At 31.8% G+C, this 27681-nt stretch overlaps 3 protein-coding genes across 5 annotated transcripts; 2 read left to right on the top strand and 1 right to left on the bottom strand.

The window, feature by feature from the left end:
• Positions 1–7207: 7207 nt before the first annotated feature.
• Positions 7208–12940, top strand: LOC133694497 (nucleolar complex-associated protein 3). The gene is made up of 13 exons (XM_062116033.1): positions 7208–7467; positions 7543–7721; positions 7801–7985; positions 8645–8853; positions 8953–9055; positions 9199–9362; positions 9685–9823; positions 10522–10698; positions 10784–10920; positions 11171–11500; positions 11885–12024; positions 12122–12219; positions 12326–12940. Exons 1-13 carry the CDS (start codon positions 7304–7306, stop codon positions 12827–12829), a joined length of 2529 nt encoding a protein of 842 aa, XP_061972017.1. The 5' UTR covers positions 7208–7303; the 3' UTR covers positions 12830–12940.
• Positions 12941–13306: 366 nt separating this feature from the next.
• On the bottom strand, positions 13307–15916 carry LOC133694499 (non-functional NADPH-dependent codeinone reductase 2-like). The gene is made up of 4 exons (XM_062116034.1): positions 15512–15916; positions 15144–15387; positions 14848–15027; positions 13307–13656 (listed from the first exon to the last, which is right to left on the bottom strand). Exons 1-4 carry the CDS (start codon positions 15829–15831, stop codon positions 13432–13434), a joined length of 969 nt encoding a protein of 322 aa, XP_061972018.1. The 5' UTR covers positions 15832–15916; the 3' UTR covers positions 13307–13431.
• A 6518-nt stretch (positions 15917–22434) lies between these two features.
• LOC133694381 (putative pentatricopeptide repeat-containing protein At1g53330) lies at positions 22435–27123 on the top strand. 3 transcript variants are annotated; one of them, XR_009842280.1, is made up of 3 exons: positions 22435–23920; positions 24408–24601; positions 26749–27123. XR_009842280.1 is itself a non-coding variant. In XM_062115880.1 (2 exons), exons 1-2 carry the CDS (start codon positions 23693–23695, stop codon positions 26881–26883), a joined length of 363 nt encoding a protein of 120 aa, XP_061971864.1. In that variant the 5' UTR covers positions 22435–23692; the 3' UTR covers positions 26884–27123. The 3 variants fall into 3 exon arrangements, 1 of the variants encoding a protein (XP_061971864.1); XR_009842279.1 differs by having other exon boundaries at positions 22435–24601; XM_062115880.1 differs by lacking the exon at positions 24408–24601.
• The last annotated feature ends 558 nt before the right edge of the window (positions 27124–27681 follow it).

Below are 27681 nucleotides of genomic sequence, written 5' to 3'. Positions count from 1 at the left end.
CAAAACAAAATACATATTAATTCATCAAAACTCATTTCAATTCATATTCATATGCATATAATATTATCCATACACATTAATTTAACATACCCATAAATTATAATAAACTCTAACATTTTTAATAACTCATTATAAAGGAATAAAACTAAAATTAGACAATGAAATAAATAGAAAAAAATGAAGGAAACTCGCCTAAAACATAAAGTATAAAAGGTTACTTACTTAATTAATTAATAGTTTAAGACTTGAAGAGAAATTTTGTAGAAGAGAGAGAGGTAAGAACAATAGTTCAAAAAGAAAGAAGAAGAGCTTGGATCAATTAGTAGCTAATAAAGAAAATTAAACTTGTTAAGTTATTATATTAAAATTCTAATATAAAAAATATTTTGAAAAAAAAATATTAAGGGGGCAATTGCCCCCTCTTTCCTCACTGTGGCTCCTCCATCAAGTCCAGTCAATTAGATGTTGAAATTTTGTTATTTTTATATAATAAAAAAATAAAAAAGTTCTTGATTTACTTTGTGTTAGTTGTGTTCAACCTACAGATAGTATGATATTTAAATCGGTTCCTGTTATTTGAAAGTTGAAAAAAAACCAATATGTTTTTGAAAACTATATATATGTATATTTTTTTTTTTATGAAATGTGAATTTGTTTTTTGAGTTGAAAGGTTTCTTTAGAAATTTTTTTTTGGAATGGTGCCTTTGAAAAACACCCTTTTGATTCGTTTTTCTATCATATAATAAACAATTAACCTACCATCGAAGTTGCCATTGAGGTGCACCATTCTTTAAAAAAAAAACAAAGCATAAACCATATGAATTTTGTTTTATCGTTTGTTTAAAGATATTTTATTATGTTTGCAAAATGCTTGTTTAGATTTTTCATGTTCTAAGATATTACTCCATCATTGTGAGTGAACTTAAGTTGGGTTAATATGACCTCGCTAAGACCTTTTAAGTGTGACTGGAGGCCTTCAAACCTATTATGACGACAACCCAAGAAGCATGCCAAGGCCCTAATTTATTATTCACCATCCTCTTAGGTTCAATGTTAGTGATTCGAAGGTTAGGATTGAGCCTTATTGCTAGGCATAGATCTCAAATCACTATCATAGGTCTTAGTGGTATTTTTTTAACATAAATGCATATACTAGTTTAGAAAAACTTTAGAAAGAGCACAATATGTACCCTTATCATTAAAAATAAGCAACAATATAACTTACCATAGGTAGAATATATAGGATGGTAGTTACCTTTTTTATTACATAACCCACTCATCACCTAAAACCTAAAAAAATCAATCAGTTCTCTTAGTTATCATAAAACTAGGTGGTGACTCAATATAAATTATCATAGGTATGATATATAAAGTGATAGTTATCTTCTCTATTACATAACTTACTCCTAACCTAAATCTTATAAAGGTTAGTTAGGGCTCTTAATTATCATAAAACTAGGTGGCAACTCCTATTTTTTATTTTAACCCATAGCAACCCTAAATAATTAAAATTGTCGAGATGTCCCCAATGACAAAATGATGACTCTGTTGGGGATATAATAAGGGCTAACTTTGTTTGCTTGTTTGAAAATAATATACTTGTTGTGCCTTTTGTTCTTATGTGATTATCTATATCATACAGATTGGTTTTTTGTGATATTGTTTATTTATTTTCATTTTTTAGATATTTTGTTATCATACATATTGAATTGTATATAGATTTATACACGCGCACCCACTCACATCACTTTTATTTACATATGTATCGTTTTAGGTTAGCATAAGGAATTAGACGTGTTCTAATATGGCTATGCCATGGACTAACATGAATGAAACCTCCGACTCTCATTGAAAGTCTACTTGGTTGTGACTAGTAATTGATGTGACATTGCCCTAGTCTATACTATTTGCACATTGTAGGCATTAGGTCAACCTTTTAAGGTTTTTTTACCTGAAAGATAAAGAACCCTTTTGAGACTAGTAGGCTAGTCAACCTACCAACATGTAAATGACCAGAACCATTTCCTAGGATGTCTCCTTGTAATACCATAATAGGCAAGCCTCATATGTATGAAATATAGACTTGATGTGTAATATTCAAATGGTGACAAGACCATTATAAAGTATATTTAGGAACAATTTTAGAAAGAGTCTGAATCCATACAATAAATAAAAAAAGGATTGTTTGAGTATTGAGTTTTATGATGAACTATCTTAGTTGAAATATATGTTTTTTTATTAGTGAGGCTGATGGACTTTAAAAGTATTGGGAAAAGTTGGATGTTTATGATAATCATGGATTACGATGAAAGTATGGAAATCTAGTTGAGGTAATGAAAAGAATTAGCCATTAAAGTCATGGAATGATTCTGGGATCTATCATCCAAATGTTTTTTTTTCTTTTTGGAACTGTTGACATAGTAACTACCATTGAAGAATATCAATAGTTGTTATAGATGCTTCAATATATAGATACCATTTGTTATCATCGATGATGTGATGAGATTGTCCAAAGGATTTCAAAGCTTTTTAATGTCGATAAAAATATGGGTATAATAAAAGATAAAAATAGCAATGGAGGTTGGCATCGGAAAGCTTGAGAGGATTTGTTTTATAAAAACTTAAATGAGCAAAACGATAGTACTAATAAGACCCAAACATTGACAATATATATTTTTAGGTTGGTGTTTCCTTTAATGTTGGGTTTAATCAGCCTTGATGTAACTAGTGTATTTTTTCAAGGCTGAAAGAGATCGGGTAAATCTAGTTATAATGATTTTAATGGAAACTATTTTATCTCTCAACCACTATTAGAAGTGAAATGGATTCCACAAGTTACCAATGACTTCATTTACTTAGAAAGCAATTTTGATGGGTTCCTTCCCATATCTTCCTTATTATGGAAAACACAAGTAGGTGCTTTTAATTGTAGCAACTAGCTATGTCAGTTATGCATCTTCTATGGTAGCATAACAATTAGGTACCAATAATATGTCCTAAGAAATGTTGGTCTAGCTGAATTTTAGGGTAACTTCAAATATGCAGATTCTTCGGCTACATTAGAGCTTATAAGACAAAATTGGGTGATTAAAGGACTTGTTAAAAAAGCAGTAGCCGAGAGGTATCTTATTGTCATTAAACAATACATTTAATGGTGTCGGAATAAGATAAGGAAGTACTTGCCTTTGGTTAGTAACATACCAATAGCCCCGGGTCTTTTCTAGATTGGTGAAGGCATTGTAAAGCTAAAAAAAAGCTAGACATAACAAGACCTATAGAAAGCAATGATTTAGGAAAGAACTAAAAAATTCTATAAAAAGAAATGAAAGAGAAGCTAAGGCTTAAAAACCAAAAGCATAAAAGTTATACAAACACTAGAAGACAAGTTAGGAAATGGATGAAGAAAGAATTAATAAAAGTGAAGGTAGAAGTAAAGAGTGTAGTAACAAACTTGAAATGACACAATGCTCTAATGAAGAATTAGAGAAGGCTTCCAACTTTTCCATAAAAAAGCAAGCTTGTTCAATAGAAACATTCTGAAATACTAAAACGATGTGGTCGATTTAAGAACTCATGTCAAAAAGATTCAAACCCACCACCAAAGGCAAGAGGAGTATTGGAGGAATCTCCATTGTACCCTGATTAAAACTGATAATAATAATATGTTAAATCTACAATTTCTAAAGGGGCAAGTAGCAAGAGCATCCTTGGAAGCAAACGTGTTACTGAATTTCACTTATTGTATTCTAATCATAAGATAAGTTATGAGCATATAGAATACGAGACCTATTTAAAACAATGCCAAGATTTCCTACAAGGAATAGCTAGTCATGATGGAATTTGGAGAGCTTTGAATTAAGATATAATAGTTGACAAGAAGTGGGCGATTAAATCAAGTTTGGGAAGTAGGAAATAGGCATTAGGAACTATTAAGTATATTATCCCGTTCCTAATTAAGTATATTATCCCATTTTAAACGAGTAAATTTTATAAAGTTTTCATCTTAAATATTATGGGTTAAGGTTTCATGATTTAGACACATGTTTGTAAATACTATATTATAAAAATAGTGTTTTATTTTATTTTTTAAGAACAAAAATCTCTCAACCTCGTGGGGTAACTCAAACTTGCTCAAATCTGTAAGTTAGGGTTAGGATCACGTTCATGATTACTCAAATCCAAATACAACCCAAATTTGAAATAACCCAAACTAGAGATAATCAAATCTGAACCTACTCATCCATACTTAATTGTGAGGTCATAGCTCTTTTGTTATTTTTTTTCTTTAGAGGTCTACACAAGTCTTAAGTATTATTTGTTATTTATAAAACATATAATTAGATTTATAATTAGATCAAATAATGTCTATTTTAAAACCCAAATCAATACACTACATAAGAAATAAAGTTACTGCACTATAAGATAAAATCCATACATAATGATTTTTCAAGCATAAAACATGAAATTAAGAGCTTGTTGGACACATGAGATTTTTTGCATCGTGAGACTAAACATGAAAAATTGTTTAGTAATAAATTGTTGTGCTGTGTTGTGAGTAAAATTAGTTAACTATTTACTCAACTCTTTGAATTAAAATTACAGTAAATAATATAATTTAAATTAAATATTTTTTCAGAAAAGTAAATGAATTGCTTAAAAAATATTATTTTTTTTATAAAAAACCATAAATTTTATAAGAAATAAAAAAAGAAACATGAATTAAAACATTATACAGTTTTTTCTTAAGTAAAAACAAATATTTTGAATAATAACTAAAATTGATAATATATATATATATAGAAGCCTTTAGTTTATCAACTATGGGGTTTCAATTAATTCATAAAATTAAGATGCATTTGTTTAAGAGTTTAGCTCGGTGATACATCTATTTTTTGAGAAATTATCAAGGCTACTAATTAATTGGTTTTCTTTTTTTTATTCACTTTTTGCTGGCCATCCACATGAAGCTTTTTTGAATTATGAGGAGGATGCGACTGCAGATCCGAGGGTTGCAAATCTTGTCTTGAAATATTTTGTTTCCTAACAAGATTTGAAACATCTTCTTGAGAGCAAAAGATTGGAAGAACTTTCAGAATAATCCATTTATCTGATGAGGAAATTGTCAATATCTTAAATGTAACAGGAGTGTATTTATATATTATGGTTATTTTTATATATTTTTTTTAAATATTAACACTATTTTTTAAATAAAATAAACAACCTTTTTATCTCATCAACCATCTCTTTTTATGCTTTTTTAATGAACTTATATAAGTGACTTTTATATTTTTAATTACTTGTTTTTGTAAAAACCAATTTCCACTCTTCAAATTTAAACAATTGACTTTACGAATCTTTACTTAAATACTTCTTGAAACTTTTAATTATTTTAGTTTAAAACAAAATTAAAAATAAAATAAAAGTTAGAGATCAGACAAGCTCTAAACAGTATTAACTTGCTAACCAATTTTCACATTATTAAATTGATCGTTTTACTTTTTATATCATATATTCATACTTTTTATTTTTATCGTCCTCTTCAAAAAACAAATAATATTGTTTATAAAATGAACTTATTTAAGTGCCGGAAGAACACAACAAGATTATCTAATTATCAAATATACTAAAAGATTTGGAGTTTTCTCCGAACTTAAGCCCTTCTTATTTTCTTTTTATTTTTATTCTCATACTTTTTTTATTTAATCTTTTTAAAATCTAATTTTATGAGATAAAGTTGTAAATTATACTAGAAAAAAAATTAAAGTGAGAGTACCTCAATATAAAACATAAAAAAATACATTATCAATCTCAAAGTTTTTAAAATTTTTATTTTGGTTTAAAAATTCGGTTAAAAAAAAATTTGTCAAAAAAAAAAGAATTTCTAGGTCAATGGGTTCTTCTTCTCAATAATAGTTTAATGAAAGGGGTCTTTTCTTTTAAACATGGCATGAATAGTAGATCGGTTCAATTTTGATTTTTTAATTTAATTATTTTTTTTAGATAATTTTAGATAAAAATGGATTGAAAATAAAAAAAATTTAAAAACCCACTCACCCCTGATTTTCGATCTTCACAGTGGTTGCCAGATTTTAAGTAGCAGGCGAGCAAGTGCAAGTCACCTGCATGTGATTTATTATCTGTTAATTTAGAGAGAGAGAGAGAGAGAGAGAGAGAGAGGACGATGCTTCATCCATTTATAAGACAAAAAAAAAAAAAGGCGTGGAGCTAGGTTTTTAAGCCTGCTTGGAATTTTTTTTTATCGAGGCCAGACATGTGAGCCTAGCCCATTAAAGCTTGGTTTTTATTTTTTATTTTGTTTTTTTGTTTTTTTAATTTTTTTTATTTAATTAGCTTTATATTTTAAATATAATGATTGATTTTTTACATTGTTTTTAGTTGTATGATATTTCAAAAATATTATTTTATTTGTCTTGATTTGTTTTCTTTATATTTGTATAAAGTTTTTATAAAAACATAAATAATTTGCTATTAGAAACAACAATTAAACGCTAATATAAAATAAATGAAAACATTTAAAATAAAATGATAGTTGGTATAAAATATTTGCATGTGTATTTATATTTATATTTTATTTCTATTATGAAAATTAGCTTCCCGCATAAATATTTCATGAGTGTTGACAATTAGTTTTGATTTATTAGTTCATATTTTTTTTTATAAACACATAAATAACACATTCTTGTTTCTTAATTAAAAATATATATTAAGAATTGACCTTTATAATTTAATTTATTTTTTTTATATAAATTTATTATGGTCTCAAACAAACATCTCAATATTTAGTTGGTACTCAATATTTTTAGCGTTAATTTTATATTATATAATTAAATAAAAATAGTTTTACTAAAATCAAAGTTATTAAATCTTATATCATACATGAAAATTTTATATCAAGATAATTTTTAAATTATTTAATTTAAAATTCAAGTTAAATAAAAAGTTAAATCGGGATATTCAAGTTGGCTTTGGATTATTATGGCTCTCTGCCTTGGTCTCCCATAATTTGAGTGTGAGACCCGTGAAACTCACTTTTGGGCCTGCTTGAGATTTATTTCTTGGGCAATGGTAGTGCTATACAAGTAATTTATTCGGGCTTACAGTTTCTTAGAATAACCGGGCCATGAAGCCCACATTAAATTCACCACTTCCATGGCTCCGTCTTTCCCAGTCTTCTTTAATTAACTCCAATACTCTTAAACCCTAAACCCCACATTCTTTCTTCATTTTACTTGCTTTCTCAAGTCTCCACCAACCCAAACGGTGCCGTTTCTCTGCTAAAACAATGGGAAAGAACAAGCAAAAGCAGAAAATAATTCTCCCACCGGAACTCCCTCCGGAAGTACCAGACGATGAAATCGAAGTCTCCGACGAGGACTTACAATTCGTCAACGAGAATCTCGATTACGCCGGCTTCGTTGCTGGCCTAGACACCACTTCCATCACCAAGTAATTAATCGATTAATCTCTTCTTCTTATTGTTATTTTAATTTAGTTTTCTAAATAGTAACTGATTTTGGCAAGGCATGTGACGCGCGTGGCGGATTTGAAAGAAGATGCATTGGAGAGATTGTACGAGAGGCGGTTACAGAAGAAGAAATTGAAAGAGAAAGAAGAGGAGGAGAAGGAGAGCAGAGTGGAAGTCGATCGTGTTGATGCGCTTCCAGTGAAGAGTTTGGATGGACAAGTTTATTACCGGACGCGTAATTAACTAATTTATTTATTGACATGAGAAGCTTCTTTTGTTATTATTTGTTTTCAATCTTGATGTTCTTGTTGCAGTGGCGGAGAAAAAAGGCGGAGATGGGGGGGAGGAGGAGGATGGTGGCGGGGATAAGGGGATAGTGAGGTTGACAAAAACAGAGAGGAGGGCGAAATTGAAGAAGAGTAAGAAAGAGGCGAAGAAATTAGGGAAGCAAGTGGAGAATACTGAACAAGTGGAAGCAACGCCGCAGGCGGCTGTGCTGGTATTACCACCTTCCCCCCCCCGTCTCTCTCTCTATGTATATAGTGTATTGCGGATTGCTGTGTTACATGTAAATATTGATAACAAGCTAATGTATAATCTTTCTGTGAAGTAAGCTTGTTTGTGGCTTTGTAAGTATTTGGTTTTTTCCATTTTATAGGTTGTTATGTTGTGATTGCTTGCGTATAGTCTATGGTATACATGTGTGCTTTATTTTATCACACGACATTTCATTATTTCTATTGAGAGCTAGAGGTTTTAGCTTTGATTTAGTAGAATACCTGTCTGACTATTAACAATGTATCTTACACTTCGCATTCCTACTTCCTGAACGTATTTACTCTCTAAAAGTAAAGTAATTGAATTACTGAAAGAAAGGAAACATACCCTTTTTTTTCCTGTAAGGAATCTCTTATGCAATTATATGTAGAAGCTATTCTCCTCGTAAAACTTATATGTTCTTGAAGCTATTCTCCTCGTAAAACTTATATGTTCTTGGTCATGCTAAGAGGACTTGGTGTTTGTATTAGGATCATGTTGGAACGGCAACCATTCTAGTCATAGATTATAATTGTCTAGTTAAATTGTTTGGAGTAGACTGGATTTCTTGTACTTATTGTCTGTGTTTCATCTTGTAATATTTTCTGTGTTTTTTCTTAGGCTGAGGTGAAAGAAGATCTCACAGCTGAAGCGACATTTGAAACTAAGAAACGTAAACTTGCAGAGCTTGGAGTAGCTTTGCTGGCAGACCCAGAGTCCAATATAAAATCTCTGAAAGAGATGCTACAGTTTTGTCTTGATGATGATGATGCTATTATTAAACTTGGACTGCTATCCTTGTTGGCTGTTTTTAAAGATATTATTCCAGGGTAGGCCTGTGCTGTTTTCTTGTGGTTTATTGATTTATTAATAACATTTCTTTCCTAGCCTGCAAAACTAATGCAACTTCCACCTACTGTTGTGAACAGCTATCGGATTAGGCTTCCCACTGAAAAAGAGCTAGAAATGAAAGTTTCCAAGGAAGTTAAGAAGATGCGATTCTATGAATCAACACTTTTATCTGTGTACAAGGTTTGTCCTGGACTCTTTCTTATAATTGCTATTACAAAATTTGGGCCGGTTGACTTTTCTTGCTTGAGCCTGAATATTTGTTGCTTCACCATGATATACTCTGATTTGTTTTCCTAATGGTTCTGTTTGATACTCTTTAACAGGCATACTTGCAAAAGCTGGTACTGTTAGAAAAAAAGTCCAAGTTTCAGCATGTGGCTGTTCGCTGCATTTGTACTTTGCTTGAAGCTGTTCCACACTTCAACTTCCGGGAGAGCTTGTTAGCTGCTGTTGTAAAAAACATAGGCTCCCAAGATGATGTCATAAGGTTTCACAATGTTTCTTATTTCTTTTATTATTGTATTGTCTGAATCTTCTCTCTACTATAATGCGGGGCCACTAAAGTAATAAGATTTAAATTGCAAAGTTTGAAGCATGGATACAATTTTAAGATAGTGTAAAATCAAACACGTGCAGAAACAGAAGGCTGGTGTTTGCAGAGAATCACAGAAGGGGAGCCTTCATTAAAGTGTTAATATAAAATTTTATGCATTCAGTAATTAATTGCTATTTTTTATCACTATGTCCTTTACCAATGTGGTTGTCATTACCACTATGAAGACAATTACTATATCTTATGCTTTTTGCAGGAAGCTTTCTTGTTCTGCTATTAAGTCAATTTTTGTCAATGAGGGGAAACATGGTGGTGCTGCTACTGTTGAGGCTGTTGAATTGATAGCTGATCATGTTAAGGCTCTCAATTGTCAATTGCATCCTGACTCTGTTGAGGTATAAGATGATAGCTTTTCATAGTCGTTTTTGCAAGATATGTGATCATGTTAAGGCTCACAATTTTAAACTGATTTCTGATTCTGTTGAGGTATAAGATGATGGCTTTTCTTAGTTGTTTTTGCATGATACATAACTAGTAATGACCTAGCATTCCTTCACTAAATCATTTTACCAATGAAGTGTGTCCTTTCCCTGTTTGGACGATAAAATAATCGACTGTAAGTGGTTCTGTTTCAGAAATAGGTTTTCTTTGATTTCATTAATCAGCTCTTTATTAGCTGGTATTTTGAACTGGATTTCGATTCGTGTCAATTGATCATATATAATTTAAAGTTGAGTTGCAATGCAAAAGAGTTTAATCATCATGTTTTACATAGTTTGACGTGGTTTTGAAGTTTGATGATTTTGTTTTCCATAGTTTGATCGGGCTTTGAAATAAAGTCCCTTCTCTTTGCATAATGGATTTTTTGGAGGAAAATATGAAGTGGGTATGATCCATGGAGAGTTACATTGGAAAATATAACAAGCTAGTTAACACATCCTAGGTGCTATTTCACACTTAATATTATGGATGTAATTTGATGGTGTGTAAAAGGACAGTTTCCAGATACATTAGAGACCATTGCCAGCAGCAAGTTTCCTGTTCCATTTGATCTAATCATTACCTAATCGTTTTTATTGTCAATCCCTCTTAGGTATTCATCTCATTGTCATTTCATGAAGATCTTAGGAAGCCTGAAGAACCAGACAAAGAAAGCAAGGTTAAATATAAGAAAAATAGAAAGAGAAAGAATGTTGAGGAGCCAAGTCAACTGCAAGAAAGTGACAGAAAAAGAAGTAAGAAAGAATTGATGGCAAAGATGAGAGAAGAGGTATTAATTCATAAAAAACAGTGACTTGTTTCTTGTTTTGCATTAATAATGGCCAAGACATTCACATTTATATTGCTTTACACAGGTTACTGCAGATTATAAGTCTGCTGTTTTTACCCCAGATGTGAAGGAGCAGAGGAAGATGCAGTCAGATATGCTTTCCGCTGTATTTGAAACATATTTCCGCATCTTGAAGCATGTCATGCAGTCAACCGCAGCTAGGTTGGTTCTTTGACATAAAATAGCTTTTAAGTGGGGGATTGGATTACTCTATGGCATCATTACATATACCGATTCTTTCTTTCTTTCTTTTTCTTTTTTTCTTTTTAATTTGCAACTTAAAAGGTTGACAAGTGCAACTCACTTAAATGATGGCTATGGCATTGTTTCTAACACTATTTTTAGTACTTAACTTTGATTGATTTTCATGTGAAACTTCTTCCTCACGTTTTATTTATTTCATTATTCCCAGTTCTCAAGCAAATGGTACTTTAGTTGCTGGTGAATATGGGGCCCACCCGCTGCTTGCTCCATGTCTGAATGGATTAGGAAAGTTCACTCATTTCATTGACCTAGATTACATCGGAGACCTTATGAACTATCTGAAAAAGCTTGCTGCTGGTGGTAGTAGCTCTGACAATTCATCTGAGAAATGTGCAAAGGGTCTGACTGTATCTGAACGCCTCCAGTGCTGCATTGTCGCCTTTAAAGTGATGAGGAGCAATCTTGATGCCCTGAATGTGGATTTACAGGGATTCTTTGTGCAGTTGTACAACCTCATACTTGAGTACCGTCCTGGAAGGTTTGTATTGTGCATACTGGATAGCAAAACGTTGTTGTGGAAATTATATGCTATCTCAGTTTCTTTGAGAGCATTAATAATGTCTTGCATGCTTGGGTACAAATGCTTGGTCATAGAACTATGATTTACCAACTTATTCAGTTGATGATCAGTCTAAGAAATGGCCTTGAGAGATATAAGAACATCTTACTACTTTCACTAGCTTTGATTATTATGTTATTTTGGCTTGTGCTTTTCTGGTTATCTGCATGTTTTTTGAGTGGGGATATGAGACTTCATGCATGTATTCAAATTGTGTGATAGTGACAATAGATTTTATTTTTTTTATATGCTCATGCATCAGTATCTTTAGTTTCCTCATTCTGTTTGTAATCTATTTTGCAGAGATCAGGGTGAAGTGCTAGTGGAAGCTTTGAAGATTATGCTTTTTGAAGACCGACAGCATGACATGCAAAAGGCAGCTGCATTTGTAAAACGATTGGCCACATTTTCATTATGCTTTGGATCAGCGGAATCCATGGCTGGTATGCTATTATTTGACAACCCCTGTGAACTTGTCGCTAAAATAGTTTCCCCTGATTTTGTTTCTCATTTGTTTGCCTGTATTTGCAATTTTTGAAGCTTTGGTGACTTTAAAGCAACTTCTTCAGAAAAATGTCAAATGCCGGAATCTCTTGGAAAATGATGCAGGAGGTGGCTCTGTTTCTGGCTCCATTGCAGTAAGCTTTCTTTCTGTTTCTGGTCAACAATACACGAGTTTCTAATTTGATCGTGCTCTTTTTCCCCAGCTTCATTTCAATATTGACTCCCCCTCCCCCTCTGCAGAAGTATCAGCCATATGCAACAGATCCTAATTTAAGTGGGGCGCTTGCTTCCGTTCTCTGGGAACTCAACCTTCTGTGCAAGCATTATCAGCCAGCCATTTCAACAATTGCTTCAAGCATTTCAACCATGAGCACATCTCATAACCAAGTTTATCTCGCCTCCACATCTCCTCAACAAGCTTTTAGGGATTTGTCACTTGAACAAGAGTCGTTCAACCCAAAACCCGATTTGAGAAAATCAAATAACAAGAGGAAAAGAGGAAGTGGGCCTTCCAGATTGGCTAGTGTAGAAGAAAATGTGAACAGCACAGGTTCACTCGACGAAGATGAGTTGAGAAAGAAACTTTCTGATCATTTCAGTCTTCTTCGTGACTTTAAGGAGAGCGAGAAATTGAGGACTGAATTAGATCGTACAACGTCAGCCTTGCAGTTGTATGAAGAATATAAGAAGCAAAAGAAAAAAACCGCTAGACGAGGTATCAAGATTGGAGGGAAGGGAGCTTGATATCTTGATGGAAGTGTCTAGCACAGCATGGCAACTGACATCTTTCTTGTTTCATTTGCAAAAAAGACGAAGAAAACATATATATTATTTCCCTTTCCCGCTTTCACTCCACTATCTATCACTTTTAAGATTTAATTGTAGAATACTATAGACAACATTTACTTAGAAAAGCGAGATTTATTCTTCCAGAAGCAAAACCCTATTCATATGAACAGAAATGGGTTCTCGAGCAACTTGAAATCCCAAAACCTTGGCGTTGCTCTTGGAGCTAGTTGGGTTTATAAATGAAATGTCCAATTTTATATCCCATGCAGGTAGAGAATTTTTATAGGCTTGCATGGGCGATAGAAATCCATGTCCAGTATCACATCCTTGCGTCGGCTTTTCAATCTTCGCTAGATCAACTCAATATTCAAGTAGAATTAGCAAGAAACAAAAGTTAAATTTGATGAAAGAAGTAAATAGAAAGATCGATAAGAAGAATCAAAACAAGAAAAATAACCAGCAGCGCATGTGCGACTGCAACAGGAGATTATCCAGCGAAACAAGCACAAGAGATACAACAAGATAGTTGATGATGATGATGATGATATATACATTATTTAAATCTCTCCATCCCAAAACTCCTCAACCGATTTGTAAGGGCCTTTCTCGGAGACGAATCCAGCTGCCACGCATGCTCTTTGTTGCGGGATTTGACTCATCCTTTTCAAATCTTCTTGGCTCAATTTCCAGTCAAATATGTCCAGGTTTTGTTTGATCCTCTCTTTGTTGAAGCTCTTCACAAGCACGCTTGCTCCTTGTTCATGTACCCATCTAAGACAAATCTTCACACACGACCACCAGTTATGTTAGCTTCCGACACTACTTGCACGTATTCTTAGTCCAAACAATTACACGTGTAATATGCTGAGTGACCCAAAGATAGTAATGAAAATATATACTTTGGTGTGCTGAGATACCACTAGCTAGTAAAGACACTCAAATGCGGATGTATGTATGTACCTCGACCCAAGGGTTGAGGGATGTTAAGGGCTTGGATGGTCTATAGTCTAAGTTAAGATTTTATCAATATTTTTTTATTAGTTTTATATAAAAAATAAAATTCATAATTTTTCATTGAATTATCAAAAAAATTCTGAAAATTTACGTAGAGCTTTCTAATATTATACTTTAGCTTGGGTTAAAATTTCATAATTTTTAGAAAAATTCAGAAATTTGATGAAAAATCACAATTTTACCAGTTTTACGTTATTGGACGTAATTTTCAATCTGACCATCAGATTGAGCTGAAATTTTACGAGGGATCTTAAAATATATTAAATAAAATCTGGTTAAAATTTTAGGATGAACGGAGCTTGGTAGTGCTAACAAAAAAAAGACCGTAAAATAAAAGCAAAATGACTCATTAAGAGTAAAATGGTTATCTACCATTAAAAAAATAAAATAAATCAACTCTTTATTCTTTTTATATGTTGCTGATTGGGCAAAAACAGAATAGAAAAAAAAAGAAAAGAAAAGGCGAGAGAGAAATAGAGAAAAGTAAGGGAAAAACAAAAAAAAAATCTAAGGAAAAAAATAAGAAAAGTGAAAGAATAACCTTGTAAACTTACAAAATCTAACTTATAAAACACTCATTTAAGAAAGAATCAAGTGAAGGAAAGAGGGATTGAAAGAAAAAAATAATTTAATTACTTTGTTTTCCAGTTGACATGAGATTATTATTTTATTTCAGTTGAGAGGTTGTTACAATATCGATTCAGATTTGATTATATATGAATTATATTCCACAAAACATCGAAGGAAGGATGTAATTTTAATAGTGAGTTTATTTTTAATTTCACTTCAATTTTATGTACTTTCAAATTTATTTTTTAATTTTTTAGGTAATATATTTGAATTAAAATTTTATTATTAACTTCAAAAACTTATGTATATGAATTAATAATTAATCTTAAAAAATATTTATATATTTATTTAATAGCACAAGATTAGGAAAATTTCTAGCTATTACTTGCCTGCGCTATACTTTTTCCTCTAGCAGCAGCAATCTCTTTCAGCACTTGGCACTCCATGACGTTGTTTGTGCCCCATAACGTTCCTTTCGCTCCCAGCGGAGAGTAAGCGGTAACGTGTATACCTTTTTCCTCACAAAACTCTCTTATCTTCTTTTGCTGCCAAAGAGGGCTTATCTCCACCTTGTAAAATAAAATCATATATGAATATTTCAAGGTTAAATGGCAGCTGAAAAGAAGAAGAAGAGGAGGAAGAAGAAGAAAAGTGAATGTGAGGATGAGATTAATATATAGCTCACTTGATTGACTGCTGGAGGAATCTTTGCCGTGGCAAGCAGGTTCTCAAGCTTCTTGCATGAAAAATTGCTCACACCAATGGATTTTGCCAGGCCAAGCTTTTGACACTCCTCCATAGCTTCCCACACAGACTGGAAATCCATTGGAAGAAGGTCCTTCTCCTTCACTACAAACACATATTCTCCTGGCTTTGAGCTCACAGGCCAGTGAATTAGATACAGATCTAGATATTCTAGCTGAAGATTCCTGCAAGAATATCATGACACCAACGATGGGAAAAATTTATAAGACAAGAAAGAATGAAGAAGAAGATTTTCAAAATACATGCAGAAATCAAGAAAAAACTAAACAGGCTAGCTGCTGTAATTACTCGAGTGTCTTTTGTAACGCAGGGAGCACAAGATCTTTGTGTCCATCACTACACCAAAGCTTGGAAGTGATAAAGAGCTCATCTCGAGACTTGATTAAACCTAATCTTAAAGCATCTGATATTGCTTCACCTAGAGGTACTTCAGACTGGTAAAGAGAAGCTGAATCAAAGTGCCGGTAACCAAGTTCTATTGCATGGAGAATGGACTCTTTCATGGTTTCAATGGAAGCACCAAAGGGATACTCGGCAGTTCCATAACCTAAAAGAGGTATGGTTCTATCGGTTGAACGGAGGGTGGAAGTTGGAATATTAATTCCCATTTTCTGTGCAGATCGTCAAAAATATTGACGCCCCATAACATATTTATAGTGAAGAACTAGGTAATATGGTTCGTACGCTGAACACCTCTTTCAACTATGCGGTGTGTTACGCTTTCAAATTTGAATGTTTTACGTCAATAGTTATTAAATCCAGTTCACAATAGTGTATTTTTGTACTTTCACTTTTTCTTTCTCTCTCGTCCACATTTTGTTTTAAGAAAATATATTCAAATAAATTATAGTAATTTATTTAAGAATAATATCTTAATTCTTTTTTCCTTCTTTCCTCTAATAATTTACCTTTCGATTTGTTTATATGCCAAATATTTTTTAAAAGAATTTAGTTAACTATATATTAACATTTTGCAAATACTCTTACCATGAAATTGGTTACATGGTATTAGCTACCTTAGTATTAAATGATCTACAAGGATAATGGAGATCGGAGATCAAAGAAATTGTAGAATAAGAAACATCAACCACTTATTGTATAGTTTAAGTTAAGATTTTATTTTTTTATTTTGGCTTCATGCCTCTTTGGTCTAGGAGTTGTGCCCCTGGAAAAAAATTAATGGGTACATCTGTAATCCAACTTGAAAGAGGAAAATATATATTTTTTTTCTTCGTTATTTTTCTTTTTTCAAATCCAATCTTGACTATATGATTAATATAATATAACTCAATGTGGATGAGTTGACAGTACAGCAATAACATATATATTTTTTTAATTCAAAGAGAACATGATTTTATTTATAAGAATAAAAAGAAAGTGATAAAAAAATTTTCAATGTTTTTATAATCATATTACTAATAAATGATGCATGTGATGGTTGCAGTTAATAAAGTTAATAAATTTTCAACGCTTTCAATGTTTTTTAATTTACTAATATAATTATTTATTGATGCGTGTTATGGTTGCAGAGTGCTGATATTTAAAACATATAAGGACAAAAGTTTTAGAATAATAGAAACAAAAAAGTGGGGCCAAAGCATCTTGAATAATTGGAAGAGCATTAGTTTTGTTGAATCACGTGGAAGTTTTTTATATATATATATATATACTTATTACAGCTCATGTAAGTCACAAGGTAATATATATATATATATATATATATATATATATATATATAGACACACTTATTACAGCTCATATATGTCATAAGGTAATTATTTTGAAAGCTCAATAATTCAAAAGAGCTGTATACATCATTTCAATTTTTCTATATAAGGAGGGATATGTGTTTTATTTTTTCCAATTACTTAACTGATTTCTCACAAACTTCTCAGTTACATTTTATAGAAGCAAGTGGTAATTTCATTTTTGGCTTTAAAGTATGTAATCAATGATTTCTCACAAGCTCTTTGATTAATTTTTTTTTAACTGAATGATATGTAATTATTTGTAGTATTTTATTAACAACATATCAATTTTTTTTATTTGACATGTATTAAAAATATGGATGATTCACGGTTTAATGTCATATTCAACAAAGATTTTGATGACGCTTATCATAATGTAATGGAACCACATTGTAGACCACATTAATTATCCTAGTTGTGAAATTAGTGGTGCCTCAATTGTTGATGCTGGAGATGATGGTGATAGAAACGACGACGACGACGACAATAATGTGATGATGAAAGTGATGATGATGATGAATTTATTTTAAGGAGGCAGTATGATATGAAAAAACTACTTATATGCACGGCTAGAGATATAAATATGCATTATATTAATTATATGCACAAAGAACCATGTATGGTTTCATACAACACAGGGATGCGTTGGTTTAATGAGGTTTTAAGAGGTCATTGAAAACGATGTGTCAACATGTTTAGGATGGACACAACCACTATGTTGAGTCTATGCAATGATTTAGAAACACATCATAGATTAAAACCTTCAAGAAGCATGAGTGTTATTGAAAAGATCGCAATGTTTCTATTTACAATAGCAGTAGGGGCGTCAAACATGAAAGTGCAGGAGAGATTTCAACATTCAGGTGAAACTGTTAGTAGATGTTTCAAAGAAGTCCTTAAATCATTATGTTTGTTTGTTGTGGCAGTCATAAAACCAGTAAATCCATAATTTACGAGCACACCAAGAGAAATTGCAATGAATCCAAGATATATACCACATTTCAAGGTAAGACAAATTTCTTTTTAATATGAAATATTTTATTATAGTTTATGATTACTTAATTTTATTTTTTTTGCCAATAGAATTGTGTTGGTGCAATTGATGACACACATGTTCGTGCCTGCATATCAGCTGATAATCAAATTCTATTTATTGGGAGAAAAGATGTACCAACACAAAATGTTATGGCCGCTTGTAGTTTCGACATGCAATTCATATTTGTGTTGGCAGGATGAGAAGACAGTGCACATGATATGCGTATTTTTCTTGAGACTATTGACAATAGTAATATAAATTTTTCAAAACTACTAGAAGGTTGTTATTTGAAAATAAATTGATGACTTGGTCAAAAAAATGTTCAATTTTGTTTTTTTTGTTTTGTAATAAATTAACATGTTGTGATTCTTTGCAGAGAAATATTATTTGGTCGATGTTGGATATTCCAATAAGTATGGGTATTTGGGTCCTTATAAAGGCGAGAGGTATCACTTACAAGAATTTAGGCGTCGTGGACAACCAAGTGGTCGTGAAGAACTGTTTAACCATACACACTCATCACTACGTAACTTGATCGAACGTTCTTTTGGGGTATGAAAACAGAGGTGGAGAATTTTGTAAAATATGTCTGCTTATCCATATAAAACGCAAGTTGAGATTGTACGTAGTTGCATCAAAGGCATTACATAACTATATTAGAAGGCAATTGTAAGATGATGAGGTCTTTTTCGAGTATGATCGCAATCCCAATTCCATTCCAGATGACATTTTACCTGATATTGTACCTTACTCAGCTATTTAAGGATCACAGAGGCCTTCACGTATCGATTTTGTACGAGATGGAATTGCAAATAGTTTGATGGGACAATGAAAAACTTTTATTAATGTATAAGGATTATTCATTTCGTTATGTAATCATAATTGTAAAACAACAAATTTGCCATTATATATATATATATAACGTCCTTTTCAGTAATTTTACAATCAAACCTCATACAAAAAGCATATTAACCAAACACAACAAATTGCTTTTTTTCAACCATAATTTCAACCGCAGTTTTAACTAAACACATTAAAATTCAAAACAAACCTCACAAAAAACATTTTTTTATCATACTGTTTTTTTAAACCACAACCACAACAACAATTACAATACCAAACAGACCCGTCACTGGAAAAAAAAAATTAATGGGTACATCTATAATCCAACTTGAAAGAGGAAAATATATTTATTTAAATATATTTTATTTTCTTTTTTATTTTTCTTTTTTCAAATCCAATCTTGACTACGATGAATATAATATAACTCAATGTGGATGAGTTGACAGTACAGCAATAACATATATATATATTTTTAATTCTAAGAGAACATGATTTTATTTATAAGAATAAAAAGAAAGTTATAAAAAAAATTTCAATGTTTTTATAATCATATTACAAATATAAATTTTTAATTATTGTATTCAATTGGTTGGACTTAAGTCACAACTAGTATAAAAGCTTTCAAACAATAATGAAAGGTATTGAATTTAATTAATAGGACTGTGCTGGAAGCTCTACAGAGGTTGATTTGAGAATATATATTGTGTCTTAATCCTTTTAAAAAAAGAGAAAAACAATTGGGTGACGACTATCCCCAATTATCATAAATCTTTTTTTCTTTCTGTCTCTTTTTCTTTTGTTTTTTTTTAAATATAGTTATTTGCTAATGAAAAAAATCTTTTTTTTTACTTATTTTTTTCATTCTTCCTTTGATCATTTACCTTTTCATCTATTAGTATGCTCTCTTTTTTTTTTTTCCAATTTTGCTGTATGTTTTATTCTTCTGCAAATTAAAGTGCTCCAGCCTAAGCCATTGGTTATGGTGTGTTAGCTTAGCTAGCTGGTGGACTCACTTATAGTGAAGACAAAAAGGAAGAGACATTGGTTATGGGGTATATGTATTAGCTTAGCTAGTGATCAATAACCACATTTGTTTTTTAGAAAAAAAATAAAATAGCACAGTATAAAAAGAACTAGTGGAATAGCATGGTGAAATAGAACAATTCGCATAGATGATATTTATAGAATAGCTACTTCTAAAAACATTATGAAAAATGTATTCTTTTTACGGTATATTTTTTAAATTGTATTATTTTTTTAAAATTTTTAATTTACTATATTATTTAAAAAAAATTCAAAAATCTTCATACGAGAGAGACGTGTGTGAGATTAGGGTGTGTTTGAAAGTGATTGTGATTGCTTTTGTTTTTTACTTAGAAATACATTAAAATAATATATTTTTTTATTTTTTTAAAATTAATTTTTATATCAGTGTATCAAAATAATCTAAAAACACTAAAAAAAATATTATTAAATAAAAAAAATTAAAAACTTTTGAGAACACAAGTTAGCTCATGTTCTCAAACTATACCTAACATGGGATGTCAGGCCATACCCATAAACGTGGCAGGTCATAACAACACAGTGCTCATGAGAAATGGTAAAGGGTCGGTGCATCATATCTTTGCAGTGAATGGAAGAAAATGACATGTGAGTATGATGGTTGCCAACAAGCCTTTTTCATTGGTTATATATCTTTGTTTTTTATGATTTATAATATTAAATTGATAAATTTTCACTTCAAAAAATCTCATTTAAATGCCTTTTAGAGGTAAAATAGTTTTCTCCTAGAAAATATGTCTCACCCTCCATATTTTTATATCAACCTTTTAAGTTTTTTTTTTTATTTTGATTTTGTCTTTGATTTTTTGATATCCTTTTGTTTCGTTTTAATTCATTTTTTAATTTTTTTCAATTGCATCCTCCTTTATTTTTTTTTTAATCAGCTTTGATCATCATTCTTTTAATTTTATTGATCTATTTTTTGTTAGTGTTTTAGAATCCATCCTTTTAGTTTTGATTTTAGTCATTTTCTCTTTTGTTAAAATTTATTTTTTTAATATAATCCTTCAATTCTAATTTGTATATATAATGTTTTTTGATTCGGTCTTTCTACTTTTGATTTTTTTTTCTTGGTTTTTTTGTCAAAGTTTTTATAGTCTTTAATTTTATCCTTCAAATCAAGTTTATAATTTTTTTCAATAATAATAATATTAATTTTAGTTTGGTCTTTCTTCTTTTAATTTCTTATTTGTTTCCTTACCCTAAAGTTTTTATAGTGTTTAATTTTATCATTCAAATTAAGTTTATAGTTTTTGTTATTCCAACAACAACAATAGTAATAATACAAATAATAGTAATTATAGTGGTTGTAATAATAGTAATAGTAATAGTAATAATAATAGTGATACTAATAATATTACTAATAGTGATAATAATATTAATAATAGTGGTAATAATAATAGTTTATTATGATAGTAATAGTGGTGATGATGGTGATAATAGTAGTAGTAATAGTAATGAAACCAATAATAATATTAATAATACTGCTAATATTGATAATAGTAGATTTTTATGATAATAATAGTAGCGGTGATAGTAATAATTGTTATAGTAACAATAATAACACTACTAATGATAATCGTAATGGTGGAAGTAATAATATATAGTAACAAATAATAATAATAATAATAATAATAGTTTATTATGATGGTTATGGTGTTTATAATATCAATAATTGTAGTGATGATAGTAATAATTGTGATAATAATATTAATAATAATTAAAATAATGATAACAACAACAATATTATTATTGTTATTAATAGTAATAGTAATGAGAATAGCAATAGTATTAATAATAATAATAATAATGGATAATAATAATGCTAATAAAGTTAATAATTAGTTTGAAAGTTACTACTATAAAAAGTCAGAAGAGATTATTGAATTGTAATAATTTAGTATTTTTATTTAAATGTTATTAATATCACACCATTAACAAAGAAATTGAAGTTAATTCCCATCATATTTTTATTTTTAATTCTTTAACTAAATATATTTTTATCTTTATTTTGTTTTTTTTTTTGACACAGTACAGTAGCTAAATACTACCATTTTCTCGTAAAGTCGGCATTATTGGTCATGCTTTCAAGCCTTTATCTATGAACTTTTACAGAGAGATCAAACTTGATGATGATGATGATGATAATAATAATAATAATAATAATAATAGTAGTAGTAGTAGGAGGCTAATTTGACTATAATCGAATAAAAAAGGCAAATATAACCAATCTGAAACTCAAGGGACTTGTTATGACAACTTCAAAACATTATAATTATGTAAAAAAAAAAATTATGTAATAATTTAAATTTACGAAATAACAAGATAATGTTAAAATGCTAATATTTATTAGTTCTTAATCAACTAAGAATTAATGGGTTATTTACAACTCAAATATAGGGCTAATTCGTAAAATAAAGAAGGTTTTCTTTTCATATAAATTTTATTTTCTAACAAAATAAAAGGATTTTGGCCAAATAAGAGGACCCCTCTTCCTGGTTCTCCCACTAGACTAATCTGGTCCCTTCAAACTTCTCCTGTCATCAAACAAAGGCAACAATGGCGATCACTCGAGCAAGTGTTTTGCTGGCTAGAAATTCAATGTTTGGCATTCAACATCAAATGGATATGGCTTTGTTTTCCTCTTTTAACATTTCTCCTTGTACAAGTAGCAATAAGGTCTTGTTTAGTAAGATTGATTATGCCCTTGCTTCTTTCAACGCCATGATTGGCAGGGAACCTCTCCCTTCTATTGTCGAATCTAATAATTTACTATCCACAGTTGTGGACGTGAAAGAATATGAGACGGTGGTTTCTTTGTCCAAACAAATGGAACTTGCTGGAATTCCTAATGATGTTTGTACTCTTTACATCTTGATCAATTGCTTCTGCCATTTACGTTGTGTTGATTCTGGGTTCCCTCTCTTGGGAAAAATCCTTAAATGCGGTTTTCAGTCTGGTACTTTTACATTTACTACCTTAGTAAATGGGGTGTGTAAAGAGGGTATTTTGTATCAAGCTGTGAAACTGGTTAATGAAATGTTGGCTAAGGGATATCGACTCAATTCATATACTTACAGACGATCGTAAACAGCCTTTGTAAAGTTGGTAAAATCACTGAGGCAGATGGGTTGCTTGGGAAAATGAAAAGCGTAGGTTGTGTGCCAGATGTTGTTGCATACAATTCACTGATGAATGGATTTTGTTTCGCGAGGGCAAATGGATGAAGCAAAAAAAAAAGTATTTGGTGTGATGGTGAGCAAGGGTGCTATGCCCAGTGTTTCTAAGTACAACACCTTGATCTGTGGATATTGTAAGATGGAAAGGATAGATGAAGCAATGCAACTTTTTGATAAAATGTCTCATAAAGGCTTTGTTCCTGGTATAGTTAATTACAATACTTTCATAAAGGGCTTCTGTCAAGTATGGACGATCTGTGATGAATAAGAGATTTTCAGGGACATTCGTGCTTCTAGCCATACTCTAGATTTAAAAACTTACACTAATTTGCTTAATGGCTATTGCAAACAAGGGTATATTGAATAGGCTTTGGCACTATTTCGAGAGATTCAAAGTAGAGATATTTAGCCAGACTTGGAAACCTACAACACCCTTATCGATCAATGGTATGTACAAGTCTGGGAAGATTCAAGATGCAAAGGTACTGTTTTCTAGACTTGGTATTCAAGGATTTCAGCCTGATTTTTATATATACACCACTAATTGTTGGACTTTGCAAGGAATGAAATGTAATTGAAGCACGAGAGCTTTTTTATAGAAATGGAAGAGGATGGCTGCATGCCAAATTATTGCTCTTATAATGTCATAATCCGAGGATTTCTCCTACACAAAGATACATCAAAGGCAAGGAAACTCAATGAAATGGTCAATCGTGGATTCTCTGCAGATTCTGCCACCAAAACCTTGCTGGGAGATCTATTCCCTATTGATGGGAGTCCTGCTTTAAAAAAATTACTTGTGCCTTCTGAAGGTTGCCAAGGTGAAAAGGTGAAGTAAACTTTGAAAACTTGATATTGACTTGATTAATTGTAGATTCTATTTCCATCGCATCTCATATATTATTTATGATATGATTTTGCACAAAGTCCAGCATCCCTTGTCTTGTTTTCAACTGGGTGTGAATTCTCATTACTGCTCAATTGAAGGAAAAAAGAAACAGCTACTGTCATATAATTGGATTCTGCTAGCATAATTTATCCTTTTATTCTTGGGCTATAGTTAAAAGTAACAAAAAAAGGTATCGCATTCAAATGCCTTTATGAGGTACTCTTAGAATCTTAGCGTCTAACAGTTGTTTCCGTCAGAAAGTATATTGCTTCATACATTCCACTAGACAAGTAGTATGGTGCCCTGATGGAAATATAGTAATGTTTAAGACTTTTAGTGTATCCCATATGCAAAGCGTTAAGTATCATGATCTGTTTTTTACAAGTTTTGAAATGGAACCAAATGGTTCGGCTATAAAATTTGGCAGGAAGTTCCAAAGAAACAAAACCCTGATGTAAGTACTGGCTAAAGAATTCACTCTTTCACTACTACCTGTACTCCTGATGAAGCTTTTGTGGACCCATCTAAGCTGAAGAGGCCATATGCAGGCAAAAAATGGATATTTTAGGGTTCTGGCACGTTGCTTATTATGATGCAGGGGCTCTGCTGGTCATCAATGAGGTAATCAACTATTAACGATAAGGCCTAGTGTTGGATTTTGTGGTCAATGTTGATTGTTTGGAATTTAGAAATTGCATTTAGCATGTTTATATACTCTTGCACACGGACAAAATTTAGTCCTACCATTGGTTAAACTGTTTTACATCTGAAAATCCTCTGGAAGTACCAAAATAGAAGTTAACCTGGAAATAGAAGAAATGGAAAGGGAAGAAGGAAAGAAAACCTAAAACCAATCCTGAATCTAGTTTATAAGGTGACGAAGAAGGAGAGCATTCTTCTCAAAGTACCTGACCTGATAGATAATTCCTCATTGATGATCACAGGATGATTTAAGAGTATCAACGCACTTCTTTCCACTATACCTCAGGGCCCCATTCCACCCCCTATGCCCTCTTCCATGCTAAAACCTCCATTTCATTTTGTAGTGCTTTGCACTCAAAAATTAATTGACATCAGTGAATCAGCATTTAACTGTGTTTGCATGCTATTAACAATCCTTGAATGCAATTCGGTCATAATTCACTAATTTGTATTCGGGAAATTTTCTATAATGGCTTCCAAAATTTACAAGGCCTGTCATTCTGTAAGTGCTATGGGGTTTGGGCTGAACAGGGTCTCTCTTGCAAGCACAAAGCTTATGGGGTCTTCCTGGATGTATTGACACTTGCCCAACCACTTTCTCTAGGCTTGCCAATTGGAGTTGTATTGGTGACTTGAAGAGTTGCTTCAGCGATAACTTATCATGACCCTGGAAGTACATTTGCTGGTGCTTCCCTTGTTTGTATCGCAACACCATTTGACAACTTAGAGCCAGAATCTTTAGCTAGTGTATACAAGAGAACGCTGTAATTCCAAAAAATCAGGTCATTTTTTGGGCTTATTATTGGAATTAAGCTGAATGAACCTGCATCCTACTTGTAGATGCATGTGGAAATTCTGCCCTTCTTGTATTAACTGCTGGAAAAGGAATCAAGTGAAACTTTTGCCTCCATTTATAGCAACAGATCAGGATGCTGGCCTTGGAGCTGATATTTTACAAATTGTCATGTCTGTACTCAATGAAAATAATTCAAAGTTAGAAAAGGTGAAGAAATTAAATCCTGCAGGCTTCAGCTGTAGGTAAACTTCTTCATTCTTGTAGCAGGATTAAGTTGTGTGATTAACTTTTGCACAATCAGACTGCCATGTTATCACTTCTGATTCTAGTTATGATTATATAAGAAGCTGTATTTATTATGCTGTATTTAGAAATTGAGTTGGACTAATATGGTAGCAGATCACAGCATTATTTAAAAATGCAAGCTACAAGAGTCCCCATGGAATGGAAGACTAACTATTTAAGCAGTGTACAAGTATATTCAAGTTTTGAAAAATGTCCAGGTAATTTATAATGGGGAGGAAAAACTATAATTAGCATGTTGATGAGGCGTTGGCACTATTTCAAAATATTCAAAGAAGCGTGGTGAAGCCTAACTTGCTAACCAGCAACATTGTTATTGATGGTATGTGCAAGTCTGGGAAGCTTAAAGAGGCAAGGGAACTATTTTCTAGACTCGCTGTCGAGGGTTTGCAGCCTGGTTTTTATGCATACACTTCATCAATCAGTGGAATTTGTAAATAAGGATTAGTCATTGAAGCATACCAGCTTTTTGAAGGGAAGGCTGCGTACCATATGGTTGCGCACTTATATGTCCTTATCCACGCATTTCTTCAATACTAGGATAGATCCACGGCAGTGAAACTTATTGATGAAATGGACAGTGGAGGATTTCCTGCAGATGCTGCCACCAGAACCCTGCTGGTACGTATGCTCACTAATGATGAGAGTCCCGCGTGAAAAAAATGTGCCTGGGCTTTTTGAAGGTTATCAAGATGTGAAGGGGAAGTGGACTTGGAAACTGATGCTACTTTGATTATTCTGGCAACTTAATTATAGATTCGACTGCCATTTTAAACTTTTTTTCTTATCACAAATGTTTCTTTTTTCTTTTGGAGTGCTTAATTCAAACTCAAAACCTTTAGACATCGGTGAATTAGCATTTTTCTGGTTTTACATGCTATTAGCTATCATTGTATGCGTTTTTTTTTCTTGTATAGCTTATTTGTATTCGCTTGCTATAATGGCTTCTGTAATTTGCATGGTTTAGCTGACACAGGGTATCAAGGGGCATATGAAGTTATGGGGTCTTCCCCGGAATACTGAAGCATTCCAAATTTTTGCTGTAGGCTTGCCAGTTGGAGCTGTGTTTGTTGGTGACCATGGATGGAAGTACATTTGCTGATGATTCCCTTGTTTGTCATGCAGAATTGAGTGCCTGAAAAAAATCTCAAAATTGAAATTTTAGCTAGTTTATGTAAGAAGGAGCTGTAGTTCAAAATAATTTGTGGCAAAAGCCTGGTGGAAACTCACGTGTGAAAGAAGTTGGAGGTTTTCTGCTTATTATTGGAAGTTAGCTGGACGTACCAGCCTCCCTATTCATAGATGTATTTGGAGATTCTAGCATTCAAATATATATATATATATATATGGACTGCTGAAATGGAATCTAGTCAAACTTGTGCTTCATAGTTAGCGCAGATCAGGAACTTTGCCTTGGAGCTGATATTCTACAAAACGTGCTGTCTGTACTTGATGGGGAAAAAAGAATTCAATGTTAGGAATTTTAATCGTGTAGTTAAGGTAACATTCTTCTTTCTTGTAGTAGAATTAAGCTCTGTTGTAACTTTTGTCCAATCAGAAAGTTGTGATTACGGTTTTATTATTGAAGAAAACTGTAATTAAGTAGGATGTACAGAGAGGTTGAGTTGGGCCAATATGATGGCAGATTGATTACAGCATTTATTTGAAACTTCTGGCAACATGACTGCACATGGAATGGAAGGTTCAACTACTTCAGAAGTGTGAACATGTTTTATAATGGGAGATTAACGAGCATGTTCTCAGCCGCTGCTTCCATGAATTTTCTTTTCTTATTCTCTCTTATGCTAAATGCCCTCATAAAATGAGAATTAACCCCAAAAAAATGCCCTTTGTGGATAGTAATATTTTGATTTTTATGTGTATTTTAAAAAACTTCTAA

This window comes from Populus nigra, chromosome 5 (genome assembly GCF_951802175.1).
Source record: "Populus nigra chromosome 5, ddPopNigr1.1, whole genome shotgun sequence".
Taxonomy (NCBI): Eukaryota; Viridiplantae; Streptophyta; class Magnoliopsida; order Malpighiales; family Salicaceae; genus Populus; species Populus nigra.
Note: the sequence above shows the minus strand (reverse complement) of the source record. Positions and strands in the feature narration are given on the sequence as shown.